This window comes from Vulpes vulpes, chromosome 7, assembly GCF_048418805.1.
Source record: "Vulpes vulpes isolate BD-2025 chromosome 7, VulVul3, whole genome shotgun sequence".
Taxonomy (NCBI): domain Eukaryota; kingdom Metazoa; phylum Chordata; class Mammalia; order Carnivora; family Canidae; genus Vulpes; species Vulpes vulpes.
Genome location: NC_132786.1, coordinates 121,415,149 through 121,439,333, shown reverse-complemented (window position 1 = coordinate 121,439,333; position 24,185 = coordinate 121,415,149). Strand labels below are relative to the sequence as shown.

General features: G+C 40.0%; 1 protein-coding gene across 1 annotated transcript in view; it reads right to left on the bottom strand.

The window, feature by feature from the left end:
- The window catches only part of CFTR (CF transmembrane conductance regulator), a 160,803-nt gene that overhangs the window by 81,385 nt on the left and 55,233 nt on the right, over positions 1–24,185 (bottom strand). The window contains exons 8-11 of the mRNA XM_072764891.1: positions 23,873–24,119; positions 21,860–21,952; positions 15,535–15,717; positions 9,828–10,019 (exon numbers count right to left, since the gene is read on the bottom strand). Of these exons, the coding sequence (XP_072620992.1) occupies positions 9,828–10,019; positions 15,535–15,717; positions 21,860–21,952; positions 23,873–24,119 (715 nt within the window). The remainder of the gene's footprint in view (positions 1–9,827; positions 10,020–15,534; positions 15,718–21,859; positions 21,953–23,872; positions 24,120–24,185) is intronic.

Here is a 24,185-nt window from a genome sequence, read left to right as displayed (position 1 = left end):
GCTCAGTGTGGCCTGAGCAGGCTTCCTCTCCACCTCCTTGGACTTCCAGAGGAGGCAAGAAGAAGAGATGCTGCCCCAAGAGGAAAGGAAAAGGAGAAGATAATTTGGAAGAGAACCTGGAAAGAAATTTCCTGACGTAGTTAAATATCAAGTGGGTAGTATATAGGCCGTTCCCCCAAGATATGCTAATTTAGGACCAGGTAGCTTGACATATCATTAGTCTGCAAATAGTCTTCACAACTGTGTCATGCAATTCTATTAGGTCACAAGTCTTTGTTATCATAATATTTCCCTTCACAAATGGCAGATTTACAATTTTAATGGTTTAATAATGCTACTAACATCATAGTGAGATTAAGTAGCCTGAAGTTCTGACTTAAAGTCAGCAATGTTCAGTGGGTAAGTCATTAGAGCCTAAGAGTTTCTTTTCTAATGAGGAATAACCCTAATAAAGTAGAGGACAAAGATAAGGAATCAGAAGACTTGGATTCCCTTGCTGGTCCCATCCGTTATGGATCTTCAACAAGTCTCTTAAAAATTTTACTTCCTTTTTTCTTTAAAATTGGAAAAACAGTATTTCATAAACTTCTAACCACAACATCTCCACTCACCCCCTCCAATTTGCATATTATATTAGATGAATCTTCCTAAAATATTCTTTCTATTATGACACTCCCCCCAGTAAAGGAAAGCAACCACAGAGGATGCTGCAGACCTGTAGTAGAGCCATTTGCTCCCCTCCCGGGGTACTCTCCTGGGCTCCCACTAATTACATTCCGCTGACTTCTCTGCAGCTAGAATGCCATATGAGAAGTGGATTCCACTGACTGGATTTACAAGAAACACAAAAGTGAAATGGATGACTTTGTCTTTCGGCCTCTTTTTTTTTTTTTTTTTTTTAATTGCTGGCAAATGGAAGGACAGAAACCGTGAGCTGACAATCCTCTCCCAATTCAGCCATCACCCCATACCCCTGTCATCCCAGACCCCAGTCTTGCTGCACTACCTGGAGCTCCTGCTCCAGGCCCATTTCATTATACACTCTAGCCACAGAGGACCGACCATACCTCCTCAAATATACAGGGCTCCCTCTGGGCTGCAGGCCTTGTACATCCTGTCCTCTTTCTGGAATGTTCTCCCAGTTTTTCTTCACTCAAATGATTCCTGTTTATCCATCATCTCTCACCTGCAATGTCACGTTCTCCAGGGACACCTTCCCTGAACATCTAACATCAGACTAATTGCTACTTCTCTGTGCTCATCTAAGGACCCTATACTAACCGATATCATAGAATTCACTAAACTGCTCTGGTTTTTACTTGGTTATCTCCACGAGACTCAAAGCCCCTTAAGGACAGGGACTGTGTCTGATTCATTAATAATTCCCAGAGTTTGGCAGAATGCTTAGTTCAATGTTTGCACTTACAAATATTTACTAAATGAGTGAATATCTTTACTAAAAGATGTATAGATAGATAGATAGATAGATAGATAGATAGATAGATCTCTCCCCTCAAATACCTGTAGGTCAGAAATTAATTGCAGACAGGACCCTTGTTATACTTGCAGGCAGCATCCAGAGTGCCTAACATACTACTGTGCCCACAGGAGGAACTCAAATATTTGTGGAAATCAACTTTTTAATTTGGTTAATCTGAATCAAGGCTAGCTAAATCTTCTGAATAAAGATTAGGTATTACTGACTTCTTTCTGAAAGACATTAATGGTAATATAATTGCCATTTCAAGAATACTTGTATTCAAAATTTTCAGGAAAACCAAGCCTCCCTTCCTACAAAGACCTTTATGAACATTGCTGAGTTCTAAGGTTCTATGAAAATATAAGTGTAAAATCTTCTGTTGATCTTGTTTCATTAGCTGCTGCTGCAAAGAGGGAGGGGGAGTTTTCCAAGAGTGCAGGGCTTAGAATCCCAGTTCTTCAGGAGAGGTGAAACGTTAGGCATAGACACATGATACATCATGGTTCTTACCTTTGGAAAACCTCATGGGTTCTTTGTTTTGTTTTAATATGAAAACCTAGCTTAAATATCTTGATTTCATTATTTATTCACGAGATAGCCCGATCCCAGACAATTATAATGACATTTTTATAATACTGTTCCGTTGAGGCCCCTGGGTGGTTCAGTCGGTTAAGCATCTGCCTTTGGCTCAGGTCATGATCCCAGGGTCCTGGGATTGAGCCCCACATGGGGTTCCCTGCTCAGCAGGGAGCCTGCTTCTCCCTCTCCCTCTGCCTGTTGCTTCCCCTGCATGTGCTCTCTTTCGCTGTCAAATAAATAAATGAAATTTTTTTTAAAAATGCCGTTCTGTTGACTTGCCCAAATCTTACTGAGACAAGCAGTCCTAGTGCTATTTTGGTTTTATTAGAGATGTAAAACTCCCCTTTGTTAAGCTAACAATTCCCAAATTTGCTATTTCAGTTCCTAAAATCTAGTTCACGCTTTTAGGATTCAGCACAGTTTCTCTTTGACTGCAAACTTTAAGCAATGTTGTCACTAGATAACTAGAAAGTGAGAATTCAATGGACCAAAGCGCTTTAGCACAGTGGTCTGACATGATTAGCTCTCTCGACAGATGTTAGCTAGTGTTTATTTTTAAGTTCCAGGGCTCAAATGAAGTGAAATAACAATCCAGTTCAGGAAACCCTGTGGCATTCCTGTTGGTTCTGGTTCAATAGTTTTATAAAATAAATGTACTTGCTTCATATTACAGTAAATAAATGGCAATGCTCTCCAACTCACTTAATTACCTATTAGGAGAAAAGTACAGGTGGTTCAAGGTACAGTCATTAAGTGTGTTTTTTTTTTTTTTTCTGGTTTAGGGGACATAGTTCAATGTGTTTCAGGTATCGGTTTTATGTGTCCATTATGTCTTGGCTGCTATTGAACGCAAATGTGAATTCCAATGGCCCCATTTTATTTACAGATCTCCCGAATGAACATTCCTGAATTCTCCTGTAGTGATGGACTGACTATCCAAAGGTTAGGCCTCTGTTCATACAGGTTCGTTTTGGACAAATCTGGAGATTCAGAGGTCAAATTCAAATTTAATTAGATTTGTGGTATCTGCATGATGTAATTTATTTTCCAGAACAGTCATTAATTCATTTCTTTGCTTACTTCCCTCCCAAGTTTTTCATACTTCTTGCCAATTTCCCTCCCAAGGTTTTTTTTTTTTCCTTTAACAACTTCTTGCCAATTTTCCTCCTAATTTGTCTTCTTCTAGTGACTTAAAGATGAAACCTGCCAAGCAGTGGTAGAGGAAACACAAACCAAACTTTACTTCTGCAACTTACCTAGTAAATATTTTTATTGCAATGCATATGTAATGGCTGCCAAGACAGATACTTCATGAAGACCATTTTGCGGTTACAAAAGGATCTCAACAACTTTGTGGAAACCGATTATATATCCTAAGTCCCTAACCTCTTTTCATATCCCACACCCTACCTTCCACCATGCACTATCATAAAAGCCAAACCCAGGTGCTTTTACAAGAGAGTGAGTCACTGAAAATTGTCAGTCCAACTACTCATTACCAAAACACCAACCTGCCTAGAATTCTCTTGCTGTCAGCTGCGGGGCTCAATGGGAGGTGAAGTGCTTAAAAAAATAAAATAAAATAAAATAAGAGAACAGCGAAGTCTATCCCTCTTTCAATAATGAAACAGGGTTACAATCTCCTTAAGGAATAAATAAGTCAACAAGGGCCTAGTTATACTGAGTCCTCTTTTGAAGCTAGCAAAATCTCCAGCGCCGGTTAGGGAAGCATACAAATATTTAGAAGGACCCTCAGGGTAGTCTGGTGACATGGAAAGAAAAGAATGCATTAATGGGCACAGGGATATAAAACAGCATTTAAAACAAAACACAAAACAAAAACACCCTCTACACTGGTCTAGGAATCCATTGTACTCTCATCTAGATCCTGAGTAGGAAATGTTGACACAGCAGGACACGGAGATGATCCTAAAGGAGAAGAAAGGAAGGTGAAGGATGCACCTGACTCGCTCCCCACGGGCGTTCTCGGGCGCAGGGTGTCTCCACGCCCTACCCTGCGATAAAGGCTCCAAGCTACCCGCCGGCAGAGAGTTTTCAACAAACTGAAATCTGAAAACTATGTGAACTATGCTGTGCGTGCCCCCCCCCTCAGCTTGCACCTGCCCGCCTGCCCCTGTGACAGTGAGCATCGCTGCGCACGCAAGCGCTCCGTCCACAGGAGAGCCGAACAAAAACACAAAAATGAGGAAGAAACTATCCCGTTCTCATCTCCAGTTCCAAGTCGGCCCGGAGCACGTTGAGAAACAGATGGAGGCTGGCAGGCAAAGTGAAAACAGACTGACTCCCACTGTTTGCACTGGGGGCGAGGCCACTGGGAAGGGCTGGAGGCCCCTGGGCCGCCCTCGGTGGGGCTGCGCGTCCCTAAGGCTCCAAACCCTCCTCCCTGCCTGGGAAATAAGCACCCCCCCTTCGGAAGGCCCCCACTGGCTCTTCTTCAAAGGTGAGGGACGCTTGTTTAACAAGAACAACAAAAGATACCCAAATCGGAAAGCCCCGAGGGCTGAAAACAGAGGCATCCTTGGCCTTTGGCTGAAGTAGCCTAGCACCCCAGCCCCGCTGTTAGGGCCACAGCCTGGGGCCCGCTGAGCGGAACCGTCCTGCCCCGCGGGCCCACCGCAGCTGTGCGTGCAACAGGCACCTGCTAAGAACCTCCCCTCACCCCCACACACACGGCCTCTGCACCTGCCCGGTGGACCCACAGTTCTCCAGCAGTTCGCCGGCACTGGGTAAATGACAACAGGCTGGGGACATTCAACACCCAGAGGACAAGCACGAGCCTGCATGCCCAACGTGTGGACAGCAGGTGCCCGTGACAAGCACAGAGAGGCCAGGAGCTGGATGCTTCGGCCTACTACCAGGCGGCGGGAAGGCCCGGTGGCTAAAGAGGCAGGACAGGAAGGAGCGGGGACTCAGAGATCATTAGAAACGAAAAGCTAAGTGTTTTGACAACCTCAGGCAAAGGGGAAGGAGAGCCAAGTGTACGATACAAAAGCACAATGCACGCGCTCACTGTCAGTAGCAGCTGCTTACTCAAGCCACCCGCGGTGTCCCCCCCGGGGAAGTCTGTCCAGGACACGCAGAGCCTCCATCAGATGTCTCCTTCTCTGTGTGTCCTTCCTAAACCCATCGCGTCCCACCCGCCCCCCTTTCCAGTTCCTGTTGTTCTGGGAATCCTTAATCCTAAAGCAATCTCTCTCTTCTTCTAATTTCTTTAGGGAAAAAAAAAATCCCTCAGCCTTCCCCTGAAGGCCCCTTTTCCCTAAGGCCTTCCCCTATGGATGGAATAGGACAGAGATGCGGCCCTCCTGAGCTCCGCACAGCCCCTCCCCTTAACTCCTGTTTCTTCTTGTCCCTCACAACCCCTGTTCCTGGATCGCTGACCCCGCTCCTGTTCGCCTCCCGTCTGCCTGTCCGAAGAGCAAATACTGCTGCTGCTACTGTCACGACCGTGGCGGGCTGTTTCGCTCATCAAGTACTTTCTGTGTACCAGAAAAATCTACAAAACTCAACAAAATAAGTCATATAATCTCCATATTAGAGAGGATAACACTCGGTGTATAATAGGACTAAGCAACTTTCTTTACTAGCCCAACTCTGTCAAATTTCAAAATATATGCTCTTTCTGCGAGCCCCACGGACTTCCAAAATGCACCCGCCTTAATTCCGTTCCTCGTATCATAGCCAAAGTGATAGACCCACAGTGCAAAACTGGCTGCATCCCTTCCCCGATTAAAGGTCTCCAAGGAGCAATTCCTGAGCCTGGGGTGCAAAGTCCCCAGGACATGGTCCTCCGGGTCCATTCCTCCCTCTGCACTCAGTGTCCCCCTTGGTCCGATCAAGAGCTTGTGGTTCCCTGCACGAACCGATTGGTTTCATGTCCTGTGTTTCTGCTCAGTTTCTTTGGTCCAGAATACCTTTCCCATTTTTACTCATTCTTCAAGCTGTCCACTTTTAGAGAAAGTCTTTCCTGAACCACTGAGGCAAGCCAAAAACCCTCAAGTGGGCTTCTGCAGTGCCCTCGGAACACCTTTATCCTGACACTTGCTATCGTTTCTTGAAAGGGCCTCTTTACAGATGTTTTCCCCCAACCAGCCTGGAAGTTATTTGAGGGAAGGGGAAATAACTTTTTCATTTTGTGCCCACCCTGACCCCACCCTGGGAACAGTGTATGGTACAGGGTAATCACATAAGTCATGTTTTGGGGTCTGAAAGGCACATAGAAACTGGAATCGTCACCCAAGCCCACTGCCGTTTCTGGAACATAGAACCAATGTGCCTGAACTCCAAACTGTCTGATGCCATCTGTTTTCTTCCACAGAATACTCCAACTTTTGTTGATTGGGTCATGAACAACAGCTACCATATTTCCAGATAACCACTTTTCTAATTTTTTCTTATAGCTACTTTTGTCATCATCAAAGTTCACATTGATGACTCTTCATGGTTCTCCATCATGGTTCTCCCATCTTAATTACACCAAGTTCCACCTCATTTCCATTGTAGTCACTCACTAACAAGAACTGACTCTCAGAGCATATTCTTCTTACATCACACTCTCTGGCAGTATTCTCCACCTCAAAAGGATGCAGAGGGGCACCTGGGTGGCTCAGCGGTTGAACGTCTGCCTGTGGCTCAGGTCGTGATCCTGAGGACCTGGGATTGACCCGCATGGGGCTTCCTGCAGGGAGCCTGCTTCTCCTTCTGCCTATGTCTCTGTCTCTCTCTGTGTGTCTCTCACGAACAAATAAATAAAATTTTTTTTTTAAAAAAAAGGAAGTAGAAATGAGCTAATATTTACTGAATGGCTAATTTACACCAGGTGCTATGTTATACACCTTATATTTGTCCCCCTTAATTTTCTCAATAATCCAGTAACCATTTATTCATCAATCTCCCAATTCTTCACACCAACCTAAACTTCTCTCTACTTTATTGTCAGCTCTAATGTTCTTAGTCAAAAAAATTACTCCAAGGCCATAAATTTCACTCTTGTCACCACTGGAATCCCGCAGTGAATCATTCCACTGTGGGAGGACATTAGCCCTGTACCTATTCCTTACATTGGGCAAACCCAGATCAATTCTTATGCTCCCTCTTTTCACTCCTACAGAACTGGCTCTTTCATTTTCTATTAGAGCACCAACTACATTCTTTATTGATATGTTTCTTTCCCCCACTGGTCCATTAACCTCCCAAGTATAAGGATCTTATTCTATTCATATTTTTATAAAATACAGCAAGGCTCCAATGTTTTCAAAATGAAGACTTTTTGGGCAGCCTGGGTGGCTCAGCCCTCTCTCTCTCTCTATGTGTGTGTGTGTGTGTCTCTCATGAATAAATAAATTTTTAAAAAATCTAAAAAACAAAATGAAGACTTAACTTTTTTTCTAGTTTAAACATTTATTTGGGCACAAAAGGCCATATATTGAATGTTTGCATTTGTGTAAAATATCCAGAACAGGAAAACTTTAGAGACAGAAGGTAGATTAGTGGTTGTTTACAGTCAGGTGTGTGTGTCGGGGGTGGGGGGGGGGAGGTATGAAGAAATGGAAACTGATTGCTAATAGCATCTCTTTTAGAGGAGTTGAAGATATGGTGATGGGCATACGGCCCTGTAACTATACTAAAAAACACTGACTTATACACTTAAAAATAATTTTGAGGTTGGTCATAGAATCACACACACACAAAAAAAGAATAAGCTCTTCTTCCTCTTAACCTCTTTTCTTTCATTATTTTTAACAGCTTTATTGAGATATGATTCACTTACCATACAAAATAGTTCACTAAAACACAGATCCCTATGATGAGTACCATTTAGAAAATGGGGCACCCCGGGTGGCTCAGCGGTTTAGCGCCGCCTTCAGCCCAGGGCGTGATCCTGGAGACCTGGGATCGAGTCCCACGTCAGGCTCCCTACATGGAGCCTGCTTCTCCCTCTGCCTGTGTCTCTGCCTCTCTCTCTCTCTCTCTCTCTCTCTCTCTCTCTGTGTGTGTGTGTGTGTGTGTGTCTCAGGAATAAATAAATAAAATCTTAAAAAAAAAAAAATAAAGCCCTAACCTGACATGTCTCTCCCTGCTTAAAAAAAAAGAAAAAATAAAAGAAAATGGGCTGTGTATTTTTCAGCTTGGTTTTCCCACACTTAGCACAGTATTCATGTTAATAAATGCTCATTTCACGAATGAGGGACCCACAGCTCTGAATTTATCGTAAGTAATTTAACTATGCTTTATTTGGGTTAAATATACCTTTATTTGGTGGAATCAAATCACCATTTACAAAATCATTTCTATGAGAAAAGGTATATTCAAAGCAAAAAAATAAAGCCTACCAGAAACCTTCCACCACCTTTCAACTAATAAATAAACTCTATGATTTATCTTGCAAGATACTACCACTCCTACATCCCAGTCCCCACCTAGATAAGTATCTCTGGTCTCTAAAAACACTCAGATTTTTTTAAAATAACAAATCCCCTGAGAGTTTCACCTGCCAGGTTGTGAAATACTATTCTTGGAAGAAGGGCTTTTGAGGAATGAAGAGTATCTTCTTCAAGATAAATCCCATACTTTTTCAGGGTAGTTTTTATTATGTTTTCGTGTATACAAAATAAGAGAATGGAGCTCTAAAAAACTCCTTTGAATGGGTCAGTATCTACAGGAAGAGCCACTTGTACAAGCATGTATCCCTCTTTTGTAAGAACTGCAGCTTCTATTAGACTTTTTCTATTTTTTATGTATACTGTATTTAAGTTTCATTTTATTCACACGGCAATTTTTTTTCATAAAAGATAACTTAAAGGAATTCACTAGAGTCAAATCCCACCTATCAAAGATAATGACTTTGTGTTTCGTTTGTTTTTTAGAGAGAGAGCATGAGCAGGGGTAAAGAGGGAGAAGGAGAGGGAGAGAGGGGCTCAATCTTACAACCCTGAGACCATGATTACAGCCAAAATCAAGAGTAGGACACTTAACCAACTAAGCCACCCAGATGGCTAAATATAGTGACTTTGAATCAATTACTATTCAGGCAATACTGTTGATAAACCTCATAAGGATATATTCCCTACCTTGACATTTACATCAATAATTATTGAAACCTCCATCATACAATTTATGTATTAAATAGCACAAGAATCTATATACTGGCTTCCCTTAGAATACTTCACATATTTTCAGATAATTAGCCCATTCCCCAATATTATTATAAAAAGAGTCAACAGTATCATCTTCATTTTGGCTCTGTTTCAGAAAATGACAGTCATTAGAGGTCATTTAGTTATATGTTTAAGGCCAAAGGATAAAATATAATCACAATTTTACCTCTGATTCTCTACTAACAGGTCAATGCTCACACATTTAGGCCATGGTAATTATTAAAATTATTAAAATCCTCTCATGTAATTTTGAAGTATCTTTTTAAAAACGCATGCCATATAAATGTCCATTGAGGACATGTGTCACACTGATGAGTCAATAAAATTATCTCCATTTCATAAAGAGTTTTTATCGTAACCAAATCAGCGCCTTTAGTTTTAAAAATAAATTGTACTTTCTCTATGTTTTTGTAAATGTCTTAAAGCAGGCGTCATATATTTTATTAGTTGATTTACTCAGGGTAGTTTGTCCATATTGGAAATTTGATTAATATATGTACGCGGACTGTTGAATAGGAGGCTAATTATATACCTGAAGTAGTTTGAAGATTTCATACACATCATCAGAAGTATGTCACATAGTCACTTACCTCCTCTAGTTGGCATGCTTTGATGACACTCCTATATCTATACTCATCATAGGAAACACCAAAAATTATGTTTTCTTTAATGGTGCCAGGCATAATCCAAGAAAACTGAGAGCAGAATGAAATTCTTCCACTGTGCTTAATTTTACCCTCTGAAGGCTCCAGTTCTCCCATAATCATCATTAGGAGTGAAGTCTGGAAATAAAGCCATGGTTATTAAGTTAAATCATTTGATCAAATCACTCTCAGAGTATACCCGCCTCCAACTATCATCCTAAGCAGAGGTATCTATTCTGATTTTAAAGGAGTCTATATTAATTTTATTTGATTCAAAATGTAGTAAGCACTTCCTGTTCTGGATATGCTGCTAAGCACAAAAGACACCAAAAGGAATAAAAGAGACAATTACAGTGGATGTGATAAGTGCTATGGTAGAGGTTCACAGGGATGGAGCACCTGATTCAGATCGATGGGATGAGTTTGGAGGACGTCAGGGAAAGATTAGTCCCAGCTAACATCCACCGAGTACTTCGTCTATACTGGGTGCTGTTCTATGTGATTTAACTGCATTCATTTATTTAATCCTCACAATAACCCAACAAGGCAGATTCAATATGATCTTCATCTAACAAGATATCAGTTAAAAAGAGAGATAATCAGATAATATTGTTCCCAGGAGCCCATCTTGAAGAAATGAGGATAAAATCATCCAAGAGATGGAGCGCCTGGATGGCTCAGTGATTCAGCGTCTGCCTTCAGCTGAGGGGGGTGATCCTGGGGTCCTGGGATCAGACTCCCGACATGGAGCCTGCTTCTCCCACTGCCTGTGTCTCTGCCTCTGTGTCTCTCATGAATAAATAAACAAAATCTTTTTTAAAAATCACCCAAGAGATGACTGAAGAAGCTTCACCAAAAAGGCTATCAGTGAGCAAAGATTTTATATAAAGGACTGTGAACTAAAATTTAAACTAATGTGGCAATTAGAGTTGAAGAAAAGAATTTCAATATGTTATATGCCCGACAATAAGTAAAATACAAACAAAACAGAGGAAATGGGGTATAAAGGAAATTTGCTGATTGCTTTATCAAGAAAAACTGGAAGTCAAAGGATATCATTTCAATGTAACACACTGGGTAATAGATGTGTAAACATATTTAACACTACAAAGATAAATCATTAAGAAAGATAATACTATTGACTAACATTAAGTAGAAGGAAAGGAGGCAGCAGAGAAAGAAAAAAAAAGCATTGATTTTATCAGAGCTTACATTAGGGAAAGATTTAAAATAAAGTTATTATAAATATAACCACTATAATAAAACACTTCCACAACCTCTAAAAAGTTGGAATGCCCTTAGGCTCACACCTTGGCCCCTTTCCTTTCCCTTCTTATCCATACTCTGTCCTTTGGAATCTCATCTAGCCTCAAGTTTTTCCACTGCCAGCCCCTACTTCCTTGAAATCGGAGCTGTGTATCCAACTAACATCTCAGCTTGGATGTCGAATATGCATTATGAACTTAATGTTCTACAATCTAGCTCTGCCCAAACCGGTTTCTCCCATAATCTTCTCAGGTAATGGTACCTTCATGCTTCCAGTTACTCAGTCCTTGGACTCATCCTTGACTCCTCCATTTTTTTCATAGGCCGCCTATGAAAAAATCTAATTCTGTGGTATCTTTCTTAGAAACATGTCCTGAATCTGACTGCTACTTCCATCATCACTATCTGGATTAAGCCAACATCATCTCCTGCCCAGTTAGCACAATAGCCTCCTCCTAACTCCTCTCCTTGCTTCTACGCTTGTCTCTCTACAACCTATTTTCAAAGTGGCATCAAAAAGTAAGTCAAGTCATGTTACTTTTATGCTTAAAACCCTCTAATGGCCTCCCATTTCCTAAAATAATACAAATATTAAAATAATATTATATAAAAATATTATATAAAATAATTCATTACATATTTTGGCATTTTGAGCGAGAGGACATTAAGTGGAACCATCACTGAATATATATGTTGATGAAACCTCACAGACATTTGTGTTTTATTCTAAAATTTTATTTGAAATGTAAACAAAAGCAGGAGCTAATAGTTTATTCTATACATCTGCTGCCAACTATTGTTAGACCAAACTAAAATTTAGTACCAGGGTAAGGCCAGGATGGATGATAGAAACTATGTGGTATCAGGGGTTGTCAGCAAGGCCACAGAACTGCTTCAGCTGTGGTGGAACAACAGAAAAATGAAAGTCCCTCCACCCTGGGGGAGATGTCACAAAGCCAGCCTTCAGTCAAGGGTACCCAGTGGTGCAGACTCTTAAACCTATCTTCTTTTTTTTTTTTTTTTAAGATTTTATGTATTTATTCATGAAAGACAGAGAGAGAGAGGGGGGGGGCGCGGGCAGAGACAAGCAGTGGGAGAAGCAGACTCCATGCAGGGAGCCCGACATGGGACTCGATCCTGGGACTCCAGGATCACACCCTGGGCTGAAGGCAGCACTAGGCCCTTCTAGCACTAGCACTAGCCTAGCCCTAACTAGGCCACCAGGGCTGCCCTTAAACCGATTTTCTTTAATTAAAATGATTCACAGAAGTTTCATAAATGAAAGGCACTTAATGTAGATTAGAACAAAAAATGTATTTTTCCAAAGATGTTCAATTAAATAAATTTATGTCAAGCACTTATTACATGCTGGACACTAGAATAGTCCCTGGAATACAGTTTAAAGAAGATATGGCTCCCTTACTATCTAGACAATTATAACAGGAGTGATAAAATTAAACCTGCTTAGTGTTTTAAGAAAATAATTGATATTAATACATATATAAATTGTTGTAACTTTGGAAAATCTAGAGATACAAAATATACCCAAAATCTCAGAGATAGCAACTTGATCCACAAATGTCCTTCCAGACACATGTATACATATATGCATGCTTTTATAAAACACAAATCATTATGTATGTAACATTCTATAACTTGTGCTTTCTTTACTTAACAGTGTATCATACATATCCTTCACAGTCATTTTCAACATCCTTTTTACTGACTGAAGAACATGCCATTCTATAACTACACCAAACTTTATCTAATCAGTTCCCTAGTAGTAGACATTTAGGGGTCCCTCCAATTTTGGGTTATTGAAACAATGCTGTGATGAATGTCTTTACGTTATAAAATCTCTGCAAGCACACTAGGTTAAGTCATACACGTAGAAGAATTATTTAGTTATCTTTAAGGTTTTCGATATACCAAATCGAGTGACATGGGATTTGGATTAAAATGTTAATACTTTCAACTATTCAATCTTATATGTTAGCTAGATCTCTTGTCCAGATTATAAAATACTCCATTCCTAATACTATGAAAGGGTTCCCTCCTGGATTGACTTGCCAAACCCTCAGAAGAGTTTAATTATTCCTAAGGAATCACTGCCTTCATCTGACTCCATCTTCAGAGCTACTTCCCAGAAAATGCAATTGCAACTCCAGCCAGCAATTATCTGCTCATCAATTCTTAATAGAATTTCCTGAGATTTAATTGCTGGTAACTTGTTTAATTGCTTGTAATTTGTAATTCCAAAGCTATTTTTGTGCACCTTTCAAAGAAGTAATTCAAACATACAAACAGAATTTTAAAAATTATATGAAACATAATTACCTCTCACCAGCAAACATTCTTGTTTAGATCACCTACTAATTTGTTTATGAACACCTCCTCCTATGGTATCTTTCCCTTTCAATAATGAAAATTGCTACTAATATTAAATAATAGAAGGAAAAATAATACTTAAAGGAGGAACAAGTTTTCCTAAGAAGAAAAAATACTTTATTTAAAAGGCCGGTTTCACATGTAGAAAAACATAATTGGAGAGAGAAATGAGCAAATTGTATTACCACTATTGTGGACACCAACTCGATGACTAGACATTTTCTGCAGCATCTTATTTCCCAAGTTTCAAACTAAATCCAAAAATATGGTTCTTCCTATATTAGATATTAATGAATGTCTTTCAGGAATGTTTAATACCTACTTTTTTTTTTTTAAACAGATTTTTTTTTTAATTTTTATTTATTTATGATAGTCACACAGTGAGAGAGAGAGAGAGAGAGAGAGAGAGAGAGAGGCAGAGACATAGGCAGAGGGAGAAGCAGGCTCCATGCACCGGGAGCCCGACGTGGGATTCGATCCCGGGTCTCCAGGATCGCGCCCTGGGCCAAAGGCAGGTGCCAAACCGCTGCGCCACCCAGGGATCCCAATACCTACTTTTATTTACATTTTTGTCTTATTAACAGCAGTGCTTCTCCCTCTGTATCTTCCTTCCTTCCTTTCTCCCTTCCTCCTTCCCTTCCTCCCTTTCCTTTCATCCTTGAGTTCGACCCTTTACCTGTCTTTGTTTCTTAATCTGTTAATGTTTTCAGGTGTATCTCTAAATATTCCTGGCTTATAATAACTTGGGGGTAGGGGGTAGGAAGCTGACCAGCATTAAATAAATTAACATCCTTACGTGTTTCTTTCAAAAACCTATCCCACTCAATAATTTTTCCTCATAATAAATCCTAAGCAAGCCTGAATCCATTCTCTAAAATTCCACAACAAAACAAAATTTTAATAAATAAATAAATAAATAAATAAATAAATAAATAAATAAAATTCCAAATCAACAAAATAGGGACCTTTTGCCTATGTGGTTACTGAGGTAAAATCTAAGCCATGGTTTTCCTGGAGCAGCTCTGAAAAATGTCTGTGCCAAAGATTGTTAAAAATGAATGATTCACTTATTCAATAAAGTTTCTGAATTTCTACCATGTATAAAACACTGTGTCGGGCAGCCCAGGTGGCTCAGCGGTTTGGCGCCTGCCTTCAGCCCAGGGCGTGATCCTGGAGACCCCGGATCAAGTCCCACATTGGGTTCCCTGCATGGAGCCTGCTTCTCCCTCTGCCTATGTCTCTGCCTCACTCTCTCTTTCCCTCTCTCTCTCTCTCTCTGTGCCTTTCATGAATAAATAAATAAAAATCTTAAAGAAAAAAATAAGAAGAAAACACTGTGTTGACTTATATGTAAAACTTAAAAAACAAAAGGAAAGAATAAATAAATTAAAAAAAGCAAAAACAGACCCAAAAATACAGAGAACTGATGCTTGCCAGAGGGGGAGGTTGTCAGGGGATGGACAAAATGGATAAAGGGGAGTTAGAGATGTAGACTTCCAGGTATGGAATGAACCATCAATGAAAGGTACAGCGCAGGGAATATAATCAATGGTCTTATAATAGAGTTGTATCATGACAGATGGTGGCTACATTTGTGAGCACAGCAGAAGTACAGAGGTGTTCAATTGTTACGTTGAACACCTGAAATTAACATAACACTGGGTGTCAACTATGCCCCAATTGAAGAAAAGAAAAAAAGAGAAAAAATTTTAATAAATGTAAAGATCAGCACATGGGGAAAGAAAGACACTGTGTTCTGTGCCATGTAACATATAAAGATGCAGAAGAAAAAGTCACCGGAAGTAATATGAAGAAAAAAAAAGACTAGAGAATATTATCAATAGAACAATTTATATTCTAAGAGACACTATATCCAAGCATTCTCCTATTACCAACATAAGAATTTCTCCAACATACCTCTTACACTACAGACAAACTAGGAAAAGAAAGAAATGCCTGCCAAATTAAGTTCTCAATGGTGAAGAACAGAAGAGATTACCTTGCCTGCTCCAGTAGATCCAGCAACCGCCAACAACTGTCCTCTTTCTATCTTGAAATTGATGTCTTTTAGGACAGGAGTACCAAGAAGTGAGAAGTTGCTGAAGAAGAGGCTGTTGTCCCCATTGGAAATTTTTCTGTCATTACTGTTTTCTTTTGCTTTCTCAAATAATTCCCCAAATCCCTGAAAAAATACAGAGAAAATAAAAAGGTAGGCTTTTCAGGTATTTTCAGTAACTATTTGTTATATATTATGAAAAGCACATGGCACATGATCTACAGCCTATGGTATTTAATTATATAGCATGTGGGTTCTAGAGTACATGATGTAAAACACAAAAATTTTAATAAAGCATTCAATGAGAACATGATTTCAATATCCTAGATCGTTGCTCACCATCAAATTTTTTACCTGAAGTAAAAAGCCAGGAATACTGAAGGAGGTAACATCTCATTTCCCCCAATTTCACACTAAAGGAAATCTATGTGTCTTGCCTCCCTTAGAATAAGATTGCAGAAATGAGTGGCAGTATAAGGCATTTTTATCGACTAATTACTTCATTATTTACTCAATTCTTAATAATTTAATAAATCTAGTTGATATACATTAATTCTCTACATTTTAAGGTTGTTATACTTTTTCTGGCACAAAGCAAGTTGAACGGCTTGATAATGAGAACTGACAGCGTGAATTCACTTATCTTCCATAAACTGAATGCACTCCTATAACGCAAGGTTCTGACAAAAATTCATTTAGCACACTAAGACAATATACAAAAAACAGGAATTACATCTTTTGCCACCACTTAAAACTACACAACAATTTATGTCAACTTAACGATGTGTCAGAGGTATGTGTCATAGTTTTTCAAAATTCTTTTAGGTCATACATAAGCAATTGTTCGAAGACCACTGCTTTGGGTTCTCATGATATGTATGGCTAACATCCCCCTCAAGTCATCAAACAACTAAAAGCAAAGCTTTTAAGAAGTAGACAATAAAAGGTCTTTATAAAATGGGACAAAAGCATTTGCTATTCTCTTATTCATTTTTTAAAAAGATTTATTTATTTATTTTAGATAGAGAGCACATGAGCATGGGGCAGGGGAAAGGGAAAGGAGAGGGAGAGAATATTAAGCAGATTCCCCAATGAGCACAGAGCCTGACCAGGGTTCAAGCTCAGGACCCTGAGATCATGACCTGAGCCAAAACAAGAGTTGGATGTTCAACCCTCAACTGGCTGAGCTACCCAGGTGCCCCTCTCTTACTCATTTATTTATCTCACAGATATTTATTGAGCATCACCTCTGTACTAAAGACCACTTCAAGAATCCCACATGGAGACGCCTGGGTGGCTCAGTGGTTGAGCTTCTGCCTTCAGTTCAGGTCATGATCCTGAGGTTCTGGGATCGAGTCTCGCATTGGGTTCCCCAAGCGGAGCCTGCTTCTCCCTCTCCCTGTGCCTCTGTCTCTCTCTGTGTGTCTCTCACGAATTAAATCTTTTTTAAAAATCCCACATAGGAGAATAATGAATGAATAGATATTAATACTGAAACGTGCTAGTGATAGAACTGAAAATCACACCAAATCTTATAGGAGGACATTACAGAGAATAAGCACTCAGAGCTTGGCCAAGTAAATGACCTGCAAGCTGAGCTATGAGGGCCAGAAGGGGGATTGCACAAGACCAGGAAATGGTATTGGTGATCCAGGAAGACAGATGTGTATATACAATGACTTAGTCTTAAAAAACAAAATACGTCTCAGAAACAGTAAACGGCCAATCAGGTATATACGGCAAAATGACAAAAGGAGTCCTTGGTAAAGATGGGCAATGCATGGGTAGCCCGGGTGGCTCAGCGGTTTAGCGCTGCCTTCGGCCCAGGGCATGACCCTGGGGTCCCAGGATCGAGTCCCCACACCGGGCTCCCTGCATGGAGCCTGCTTCTCCCTCTGCTTGTGTCTCTGCCTCTCTCTCTCTCTCTTTCTTTCTCTCTCTCTCTCTCTGTCTCTCATGAATAAATAAATAAAATCTTTAAAAAGAAAAAAAAAGATGGGCAATGCAGGCTGTTGAAGAACTTGTACCATGCTTAGAAGCAGGACTTTGATCCATAAGCACTTGGACCAATGGAAGGCTGTTGTTGCTAATAATCTTCATTTCTGATTACAGAAGACATGTATTTCAAGAAATTTGGAAAATCCAGAAAAGCAGAACAAACAAATCACTTGTACTACCACTGAGAAGAAACCATACTCAACATTTCAACTGAAATCCCTCCACTTTCTCAGGGTGCTTGGCTGGTTCATCAGTTAAACATCTGCTTTCAGCTCAGGTCACGATCCTAGAATCCTGAGATCCAGCTGGAGTCCCCCCTCCTCCCAGCTCAGCAGGGAGCCTACTTTTCCCTCTCCCTCTCCTTCTGCCCCACTCATGCTCTCACTCGCTCTTTCTCTCTCAAATGAATAAATAAAAAAAACTTTTTAAAAAATCCCTTCAGGGATCCCTGGGTGGCGCAGTGGTTTGGCTCCTGCCTTTGGCCCAGGGCGCGATCCTGGAGACCTGGGATCGAATCCCATGTCGGGCTCCCGGTGCATGGAGCCTGCTTCTCCCTCTGCCTATGTCTCTGCCTCTCTCCCTCTCCCTCTCCCTCTCTCTGTGACTATCATAAATAAATAAAAAAAATCCCTTCACTTTCTTACGTATAAGTATAAACAAATATGATTTTTTATAAATATATACAAATTACCAGGGATGAAGAGTACAGCAGCATAGGAAATAGAGTCAACATTATTGTAATAACTTTGTATGGTGACAGATGGTTACTACCCTCATCATGGTGAGCATTTGTAATGTATATACTTGTTGAATTGCTATGTTGTGCACTTGAAACTATATTTCAATAAAATATATATCATTTTTTTACAAAATTAAGTAAAAATAAAGTTGTGACCCACTTTTTTCTTATAATAAAGCATCAATATTTTAGATGCCATTAGACATTATTTTTAATATAATTTCTAGTTGTAAGATAGTACCCGAGTATGAATAAACTATATGCACATACTTTGCTATAAATTGGGCAGCACATTTTTTTTTGTTTAAATTCCCACAAACGGAGTTTCCAGAGCAAAAATTATGTGAAATTTCAAGTATTTTCAATAATAATTCTAAATTTTCTTCCACCAACAAATATATGAGAATGCTGGTTTTCAAGAATCCTTATCAACACTGTTCTTTTGGTTTTGGATTTAACTTTGTTTTTATAATTTTACAGGTGAAAATGGAATCTCACTATTGATCTTATTTTTATTTATTTGACCCCTAATAAGATTGAACATTTTCCATGTTTACGTGTCCCGTGTATTCATGCATGAAATGGTTATGATATGTTTTCTCTTTACCCCATTCTTAGGGCATCTTCTCAACTAGCTGGCTAATGGCTGACAAGTTGTTAAAACATTCTGAGCTTCAGTCTCCTATATTGTTAAGGGTATTAAATGAGGTAACATATGTGAAAGCAGTATATGGGAAAGCAATCACTCTTTTTTGTTTTGTTTAAATAAGGAGCAGTATGGTGAGTGGTAATGCATTTTGGAGTCAGAGAAACTTAGGCTGACCTTTTAGCTCTGTCCTAATTAGTTGTCTAACCTTGTTCTAGTTGTTTAAACTCTCTAAGTTTCCTCTTCCTAATAAGTCAGTAGTAATTTGACCCACTTCCAGGTTTGGATGGAGGGCAGAGTCCTATATAATTCACCAAGGACTTGCCCCTTGGGTAATTGGGTGGATGATGATGCCAACAAAGGAAATAGCAAATACACTGGAAGGAACAGGTTTGTGAAGCCTGATGAGTGATGAACATGAGGTAATGTGAAGTCCTTGAGGACCATGGAAGATATTTTGAAATACATGTAAGAAGTTCAGGAAAGAAATGGGGGCCAGAAATTTGCATTTGAGACTCAGCAGCACACTGATGTCAGCTGGCCCTGAGCTTGAGGTCACCCACAGAGGGCATGAAATGCTAGAAGAAAGCCTCAGTGGGGACCCGGTACCCATCACCATGGAAGTAGCAGGCAGGAAAGAGGTAGAAGTCATGCTCTGAGGATAAAATAATATGAAAAGAGTGGTTACCTTAAGGCTAAGTGATGGACTCAAGAAGAATGGAAGAGTTTTGACGTGTTGGCAAAGGCAGACTCCAGACTACAGCAGGCAGGAGCCCATGAGAGATGAGAAAATGACAACGGTGTGACAACAAAGGAGAGGACAGGGTTAGGTTGGGAGGACGAAGCTGGGTGGGCAAAAGCAAGAGAAGAATTTTTTTTTAACTTGAAAATATTCGCATGTGAAAAGGAGTCAGTTGAAAGGAAATGTTGAAGCTTCTAGAGAGAAGACTGCTGGCCGCCTGTTCCAAGATGATGAAGCAAGGTAGTAAGAGCTCAGTCAAGGGCAGGAGGAAACATACATCTTTCTCTTAGACATAAAGGAAGGAGGAAAGCATAATTCCAAGGGTGAACAGGGAAACCGGAGGCATTCATAACTGATCATGGCTTCTCTTTTCTTTATGTTTTGTAGGAGGCAAGGCCATGAAGATCCTTAGAGAAGGAGGGGCTTTTGGGAAAGTGGTAAAAATCTGGCACAGCTCCTGGGGAAACGGTAAAGAACATTAACTAAAGACAAATGAAAAGATTTCCCAAGAAGGTTTACGGATCCCACTGAGGTTGAAACAAGAGCAGCGTAAAGCTTACAAATGACCTAAGTTTGTGATTTTCCCCAGATAGCACCTACTTCACCAAAGGCCACAAAGTAATGTTTTGCAGCAAAGAATTCAGTAGAAGGAAACAGGAATTGAGAGAGTTGTAGGAAAACTGAAACGACTGGTCTTGAGGTAAGCAGAGGTGGAACCAGGCAGGGTCCAAGGGAAGAGACCAGAAATCTTGAACCTGAAGGACTACAGTAAAGGTAGGATTTAGAGACAGATGGGGCTGAATGGTTAGGAAATTCTGGGCCAGGAAAGAGATTTCAGAGTGTAACATTTCCAAAGTGGAAGAAGCATACGTGCTCCCAAAGCTCAGGATGTGCTCGGACAGGAAGCTTCTGAAGAAGTCACCTTAGAGTACAGGTTCTTAGGACAGTACTCGAGGAACTGCTTGTCCATGTTGTGATTTCAGACATCACAGCAAAGGTTTAAGAAGCGCCACTATCCCGAGCAAATGTGATCAAGAAGAGTCCAGAGTTCGGCAGGTGACGGTCAAAGACTGGAGGATGAGGATATAGCCAGATGGGAGGCAAGAGTTGGGTGAAGAGATTGTAGAAGATTTTTGCAGCAGAGCAGGGAAACAATTTTGTCTGAAATTAGGAGGGAAAATGTTAAACTTATTTTTGCCTAGAAGGGCCTTTGAAACTCCTCAAAACAAAGAAGTAAAATCGATCTGATCCCTTTCTGACCTGACACTTTCCCAAAAAACAATGTTGCTAGGCAGATAAAGAATTATTCTCTAACCTGTACCTTCAAAAATGAAGTAAAGTGAAGCTCTGGCTGCCAAGTTGCTTATATAAATAAGAACCAGTTTCAGGTATTTTGAAAAATGTCAAAATAACTCTTCTCTTTACCCAGCAGATATAAGTGGTAAGGTAATAGGGACTCAATAGGTATTCCCAATAATCAAATATTGCTTCTTGAGAGGCTGAATATCATTGCTAATATTTTTCTGGCTTTGAGATATGACAATCTTTAATAGTGAATGGAAATAAGTAAAAATAGAAAATAACACACTGATGTAGCTCTCATATATCTTTAGGATGACCCATGTATGAAAACACATTGGGCTGGGACTTGAGGTCAGAGAAAGGAGCATCTATTGAAGAACTAGTCTGTGCTTGGTACTCTGCTGAGCACTTCATACTTCACAACAAACTTGCACGAAGCCAGGCACCGGTTGCAAGGTAAATATCAGTATTTTGCTTTATAGATGGAGAACCAAAAGTTCCACAAGTAATTCAATCTAGATTAACACAGAGAATAAATGGCAGAGTCAGAAGTCACACCCTGCCCTATCAGGCACCGAAACCTATGAGATTTGTATCCCTTCCTAAGCTGTTGTGTCAAGCAAATCACATGACTTGGAAGAAAATGAAGAGGCTTCTGTGTATTTAACATTCCTGGGCCTTGAGTTCTTAATGTATAGAATAAGCGCAGTGGTTGGTTCCCCTTCCAGTACAACCAGTTCAATTATCATTCTTTCTTGTCTAGTAAGATGAAAACCAGATTCAACAAGGAGAAAATGCCAAAGTATTTACAGCAAACAATTAAAAAAAAAAAAATTCTGACCTCCTCCCAGAAGGCTGTTACATTCTCCATCACTACTTCTGTAGTTGTTAAGTTATATTCCAACGTCTTATACTCTTGCTTTTGTAAGAAATCCTGTTTATAAAAGAAGGGGAAAAAGTTGTACTCGAAGAGCATCATGGCATTATTACATCTATTTTACACTCTAACAGCATTTGGATTTTATGAATATTTATGAATATAGATATATATATATATAATATACAGATTAGAAATCACTTCTTAATAAAATAATTGTTCACAGTTTTGTAAGGTCAATTTGCCAAGCACTAGGATTTATCACATTTGAAATGCACTCTTAAAACATGTGCTATTTTATAAAACTCTCTTACTACATTAGATTTTTAAAACACAATTGATTCTTCCTTCCACACTCACATGCTAACCTGGGTGACGAACTTATGAGGCCTCCCTGGTTACCCTCCAGTGTGCCTGCCTCAATTCAACATTAGGACAGAGAGAAGGCTTCTGTCTTCACGTCTAGAGCACCCTCCTTATTAGAGGCATCGAGAGCATCACTTCTCTGGTGTACGTACAGGTTTGAAGATCTGATATAACGGATTTTAAAGCATCAAACCCTGACTCTAAAGGAGGGCTCTACTCGACATTATTAGAGCTCCAGAGGGAAAGGTGGGAGCATTGGAAAGAATTAAGTCGCCTATATCCTGAAGTCCTCAGCACAGCAGGTATTGAGGACAGCCTGCTCCTTGCCTTGCTTTTGCCTTTCCTCCTCTACTCTTCTTTCACCCTCTATCTCTATTTTGGTTTCTCTCTTTTTCTCCCAGTTTAGTTTCTCTGTATTCCTGTTCAGTGACTCTCCCGGTCTTTGTGACGTTCTCCCTTTGAGTCTGTATGTGTGTTCATTCTCTCTCTCTCTCTCAGTTGAGAAGGGTTAACAGAAGAAATAGGATTAGTCCCAGAGCTGCTATGGTTCTGAGTTACATTCCCCAGTTCGTCTACCTCACAGAGCTCAAACTCACACATCTTCGAGATGATATACTTAAGGAGGGTGGCTGAGGAGAGTGCACAGAACTGGAGAGGCCAGGCCTTCTTTGGGGGGGGGGGGGGCTGCCGCAGCTCACAGGAAAAGAGGACCCAGTTACTACATATTCCGATTCTTCAAAAGAGGCTGAAGACATGATTTATTGTATATGTAACATCTCCCGACTTTTAAACACTGAGAACTAATGCAAATGGTTTGTTTATTTGTTTGTTTTAAAATTTAAAGGTCAAGTGAAACAGGTCCAAGGCCAAACTTCCGTCCGTGGGTCACCAGTGGCAAAGTCTGGCCAAGACCACATAAGGGCAGAACCACCTAAAAGTGGCTCACCCTTCAGCCTCGTTGTTTATTTCTATCGCAGTGATTTATTTTCTGGTTAAATATTTAAATGGACATCAAAAAAGTACAAGATAGTTTGATCTACATATGAATTATAAAAATTATAACCACACATAAATTCATGATGGTGATTCAATTAGCTAAATAAACACTGGGCATAATCACCCAAGGACTTTAGAACCTCTCTTCTAAGCTACAGCTACATCAGCTTTGCTAGGATGTGGCATAAAATGCCATTCTCATCTATCTTACTTTCTGGAAAGTATGTTGGAAAGTTTTGAAGAATTTAAGGTGAACATATTTAGTTTTCGCTGGAATGTTTTCTGACTTCCTGGTGAATCTGTTACCATCTTTTGCACATTTGCCAAGCTCATGAGAACTAATCTATTAGTTGATTTCTTAAATAAAATTCTCCGGAATACAGAAACAGTATTTCCTTCAACTCCTTTGACTTAAGAGAATCTCAGGCCTTCCTTTTTATTTCACTAGGTTTGCATCACAAGGGCTTGTTTAGACCACATGTAGACACCAAGAGAGGAAATCCTGAGCATCAAACGGGCCCAAGACCAACACTTCATCTCCAGAGAGGTTGCTCACTAGAAAAGTTCAAAACTGTTCTAAAATCATTGCATAGGATGCCCTGTTGAGTACATTACCTGTATTTTGTTTATTGCTCCAAGAGAGTCATACCATGTTTGTACAGCCCAGGGGAATTGCCGAGTGACTGCCATGCGCAAAACGATGCAGAATGAGATGGTTGTGAATATTTTGCGAAGGATGATTGTTTTGATCAGTGCATAGGGAAGCACAGATAAAAACACCACAAAGAACCCTGAGAAGAAGAAGGCTGAGCTATTGAAGTATCTCACATAGGCTGCCTTCCGGGTCAGTTTCAGCTCTGTTCTATAAAAAAGAAATATATAAAATTTGGGATGCTTATCAACTTTTCAAATACCAGGCATCTTGGAA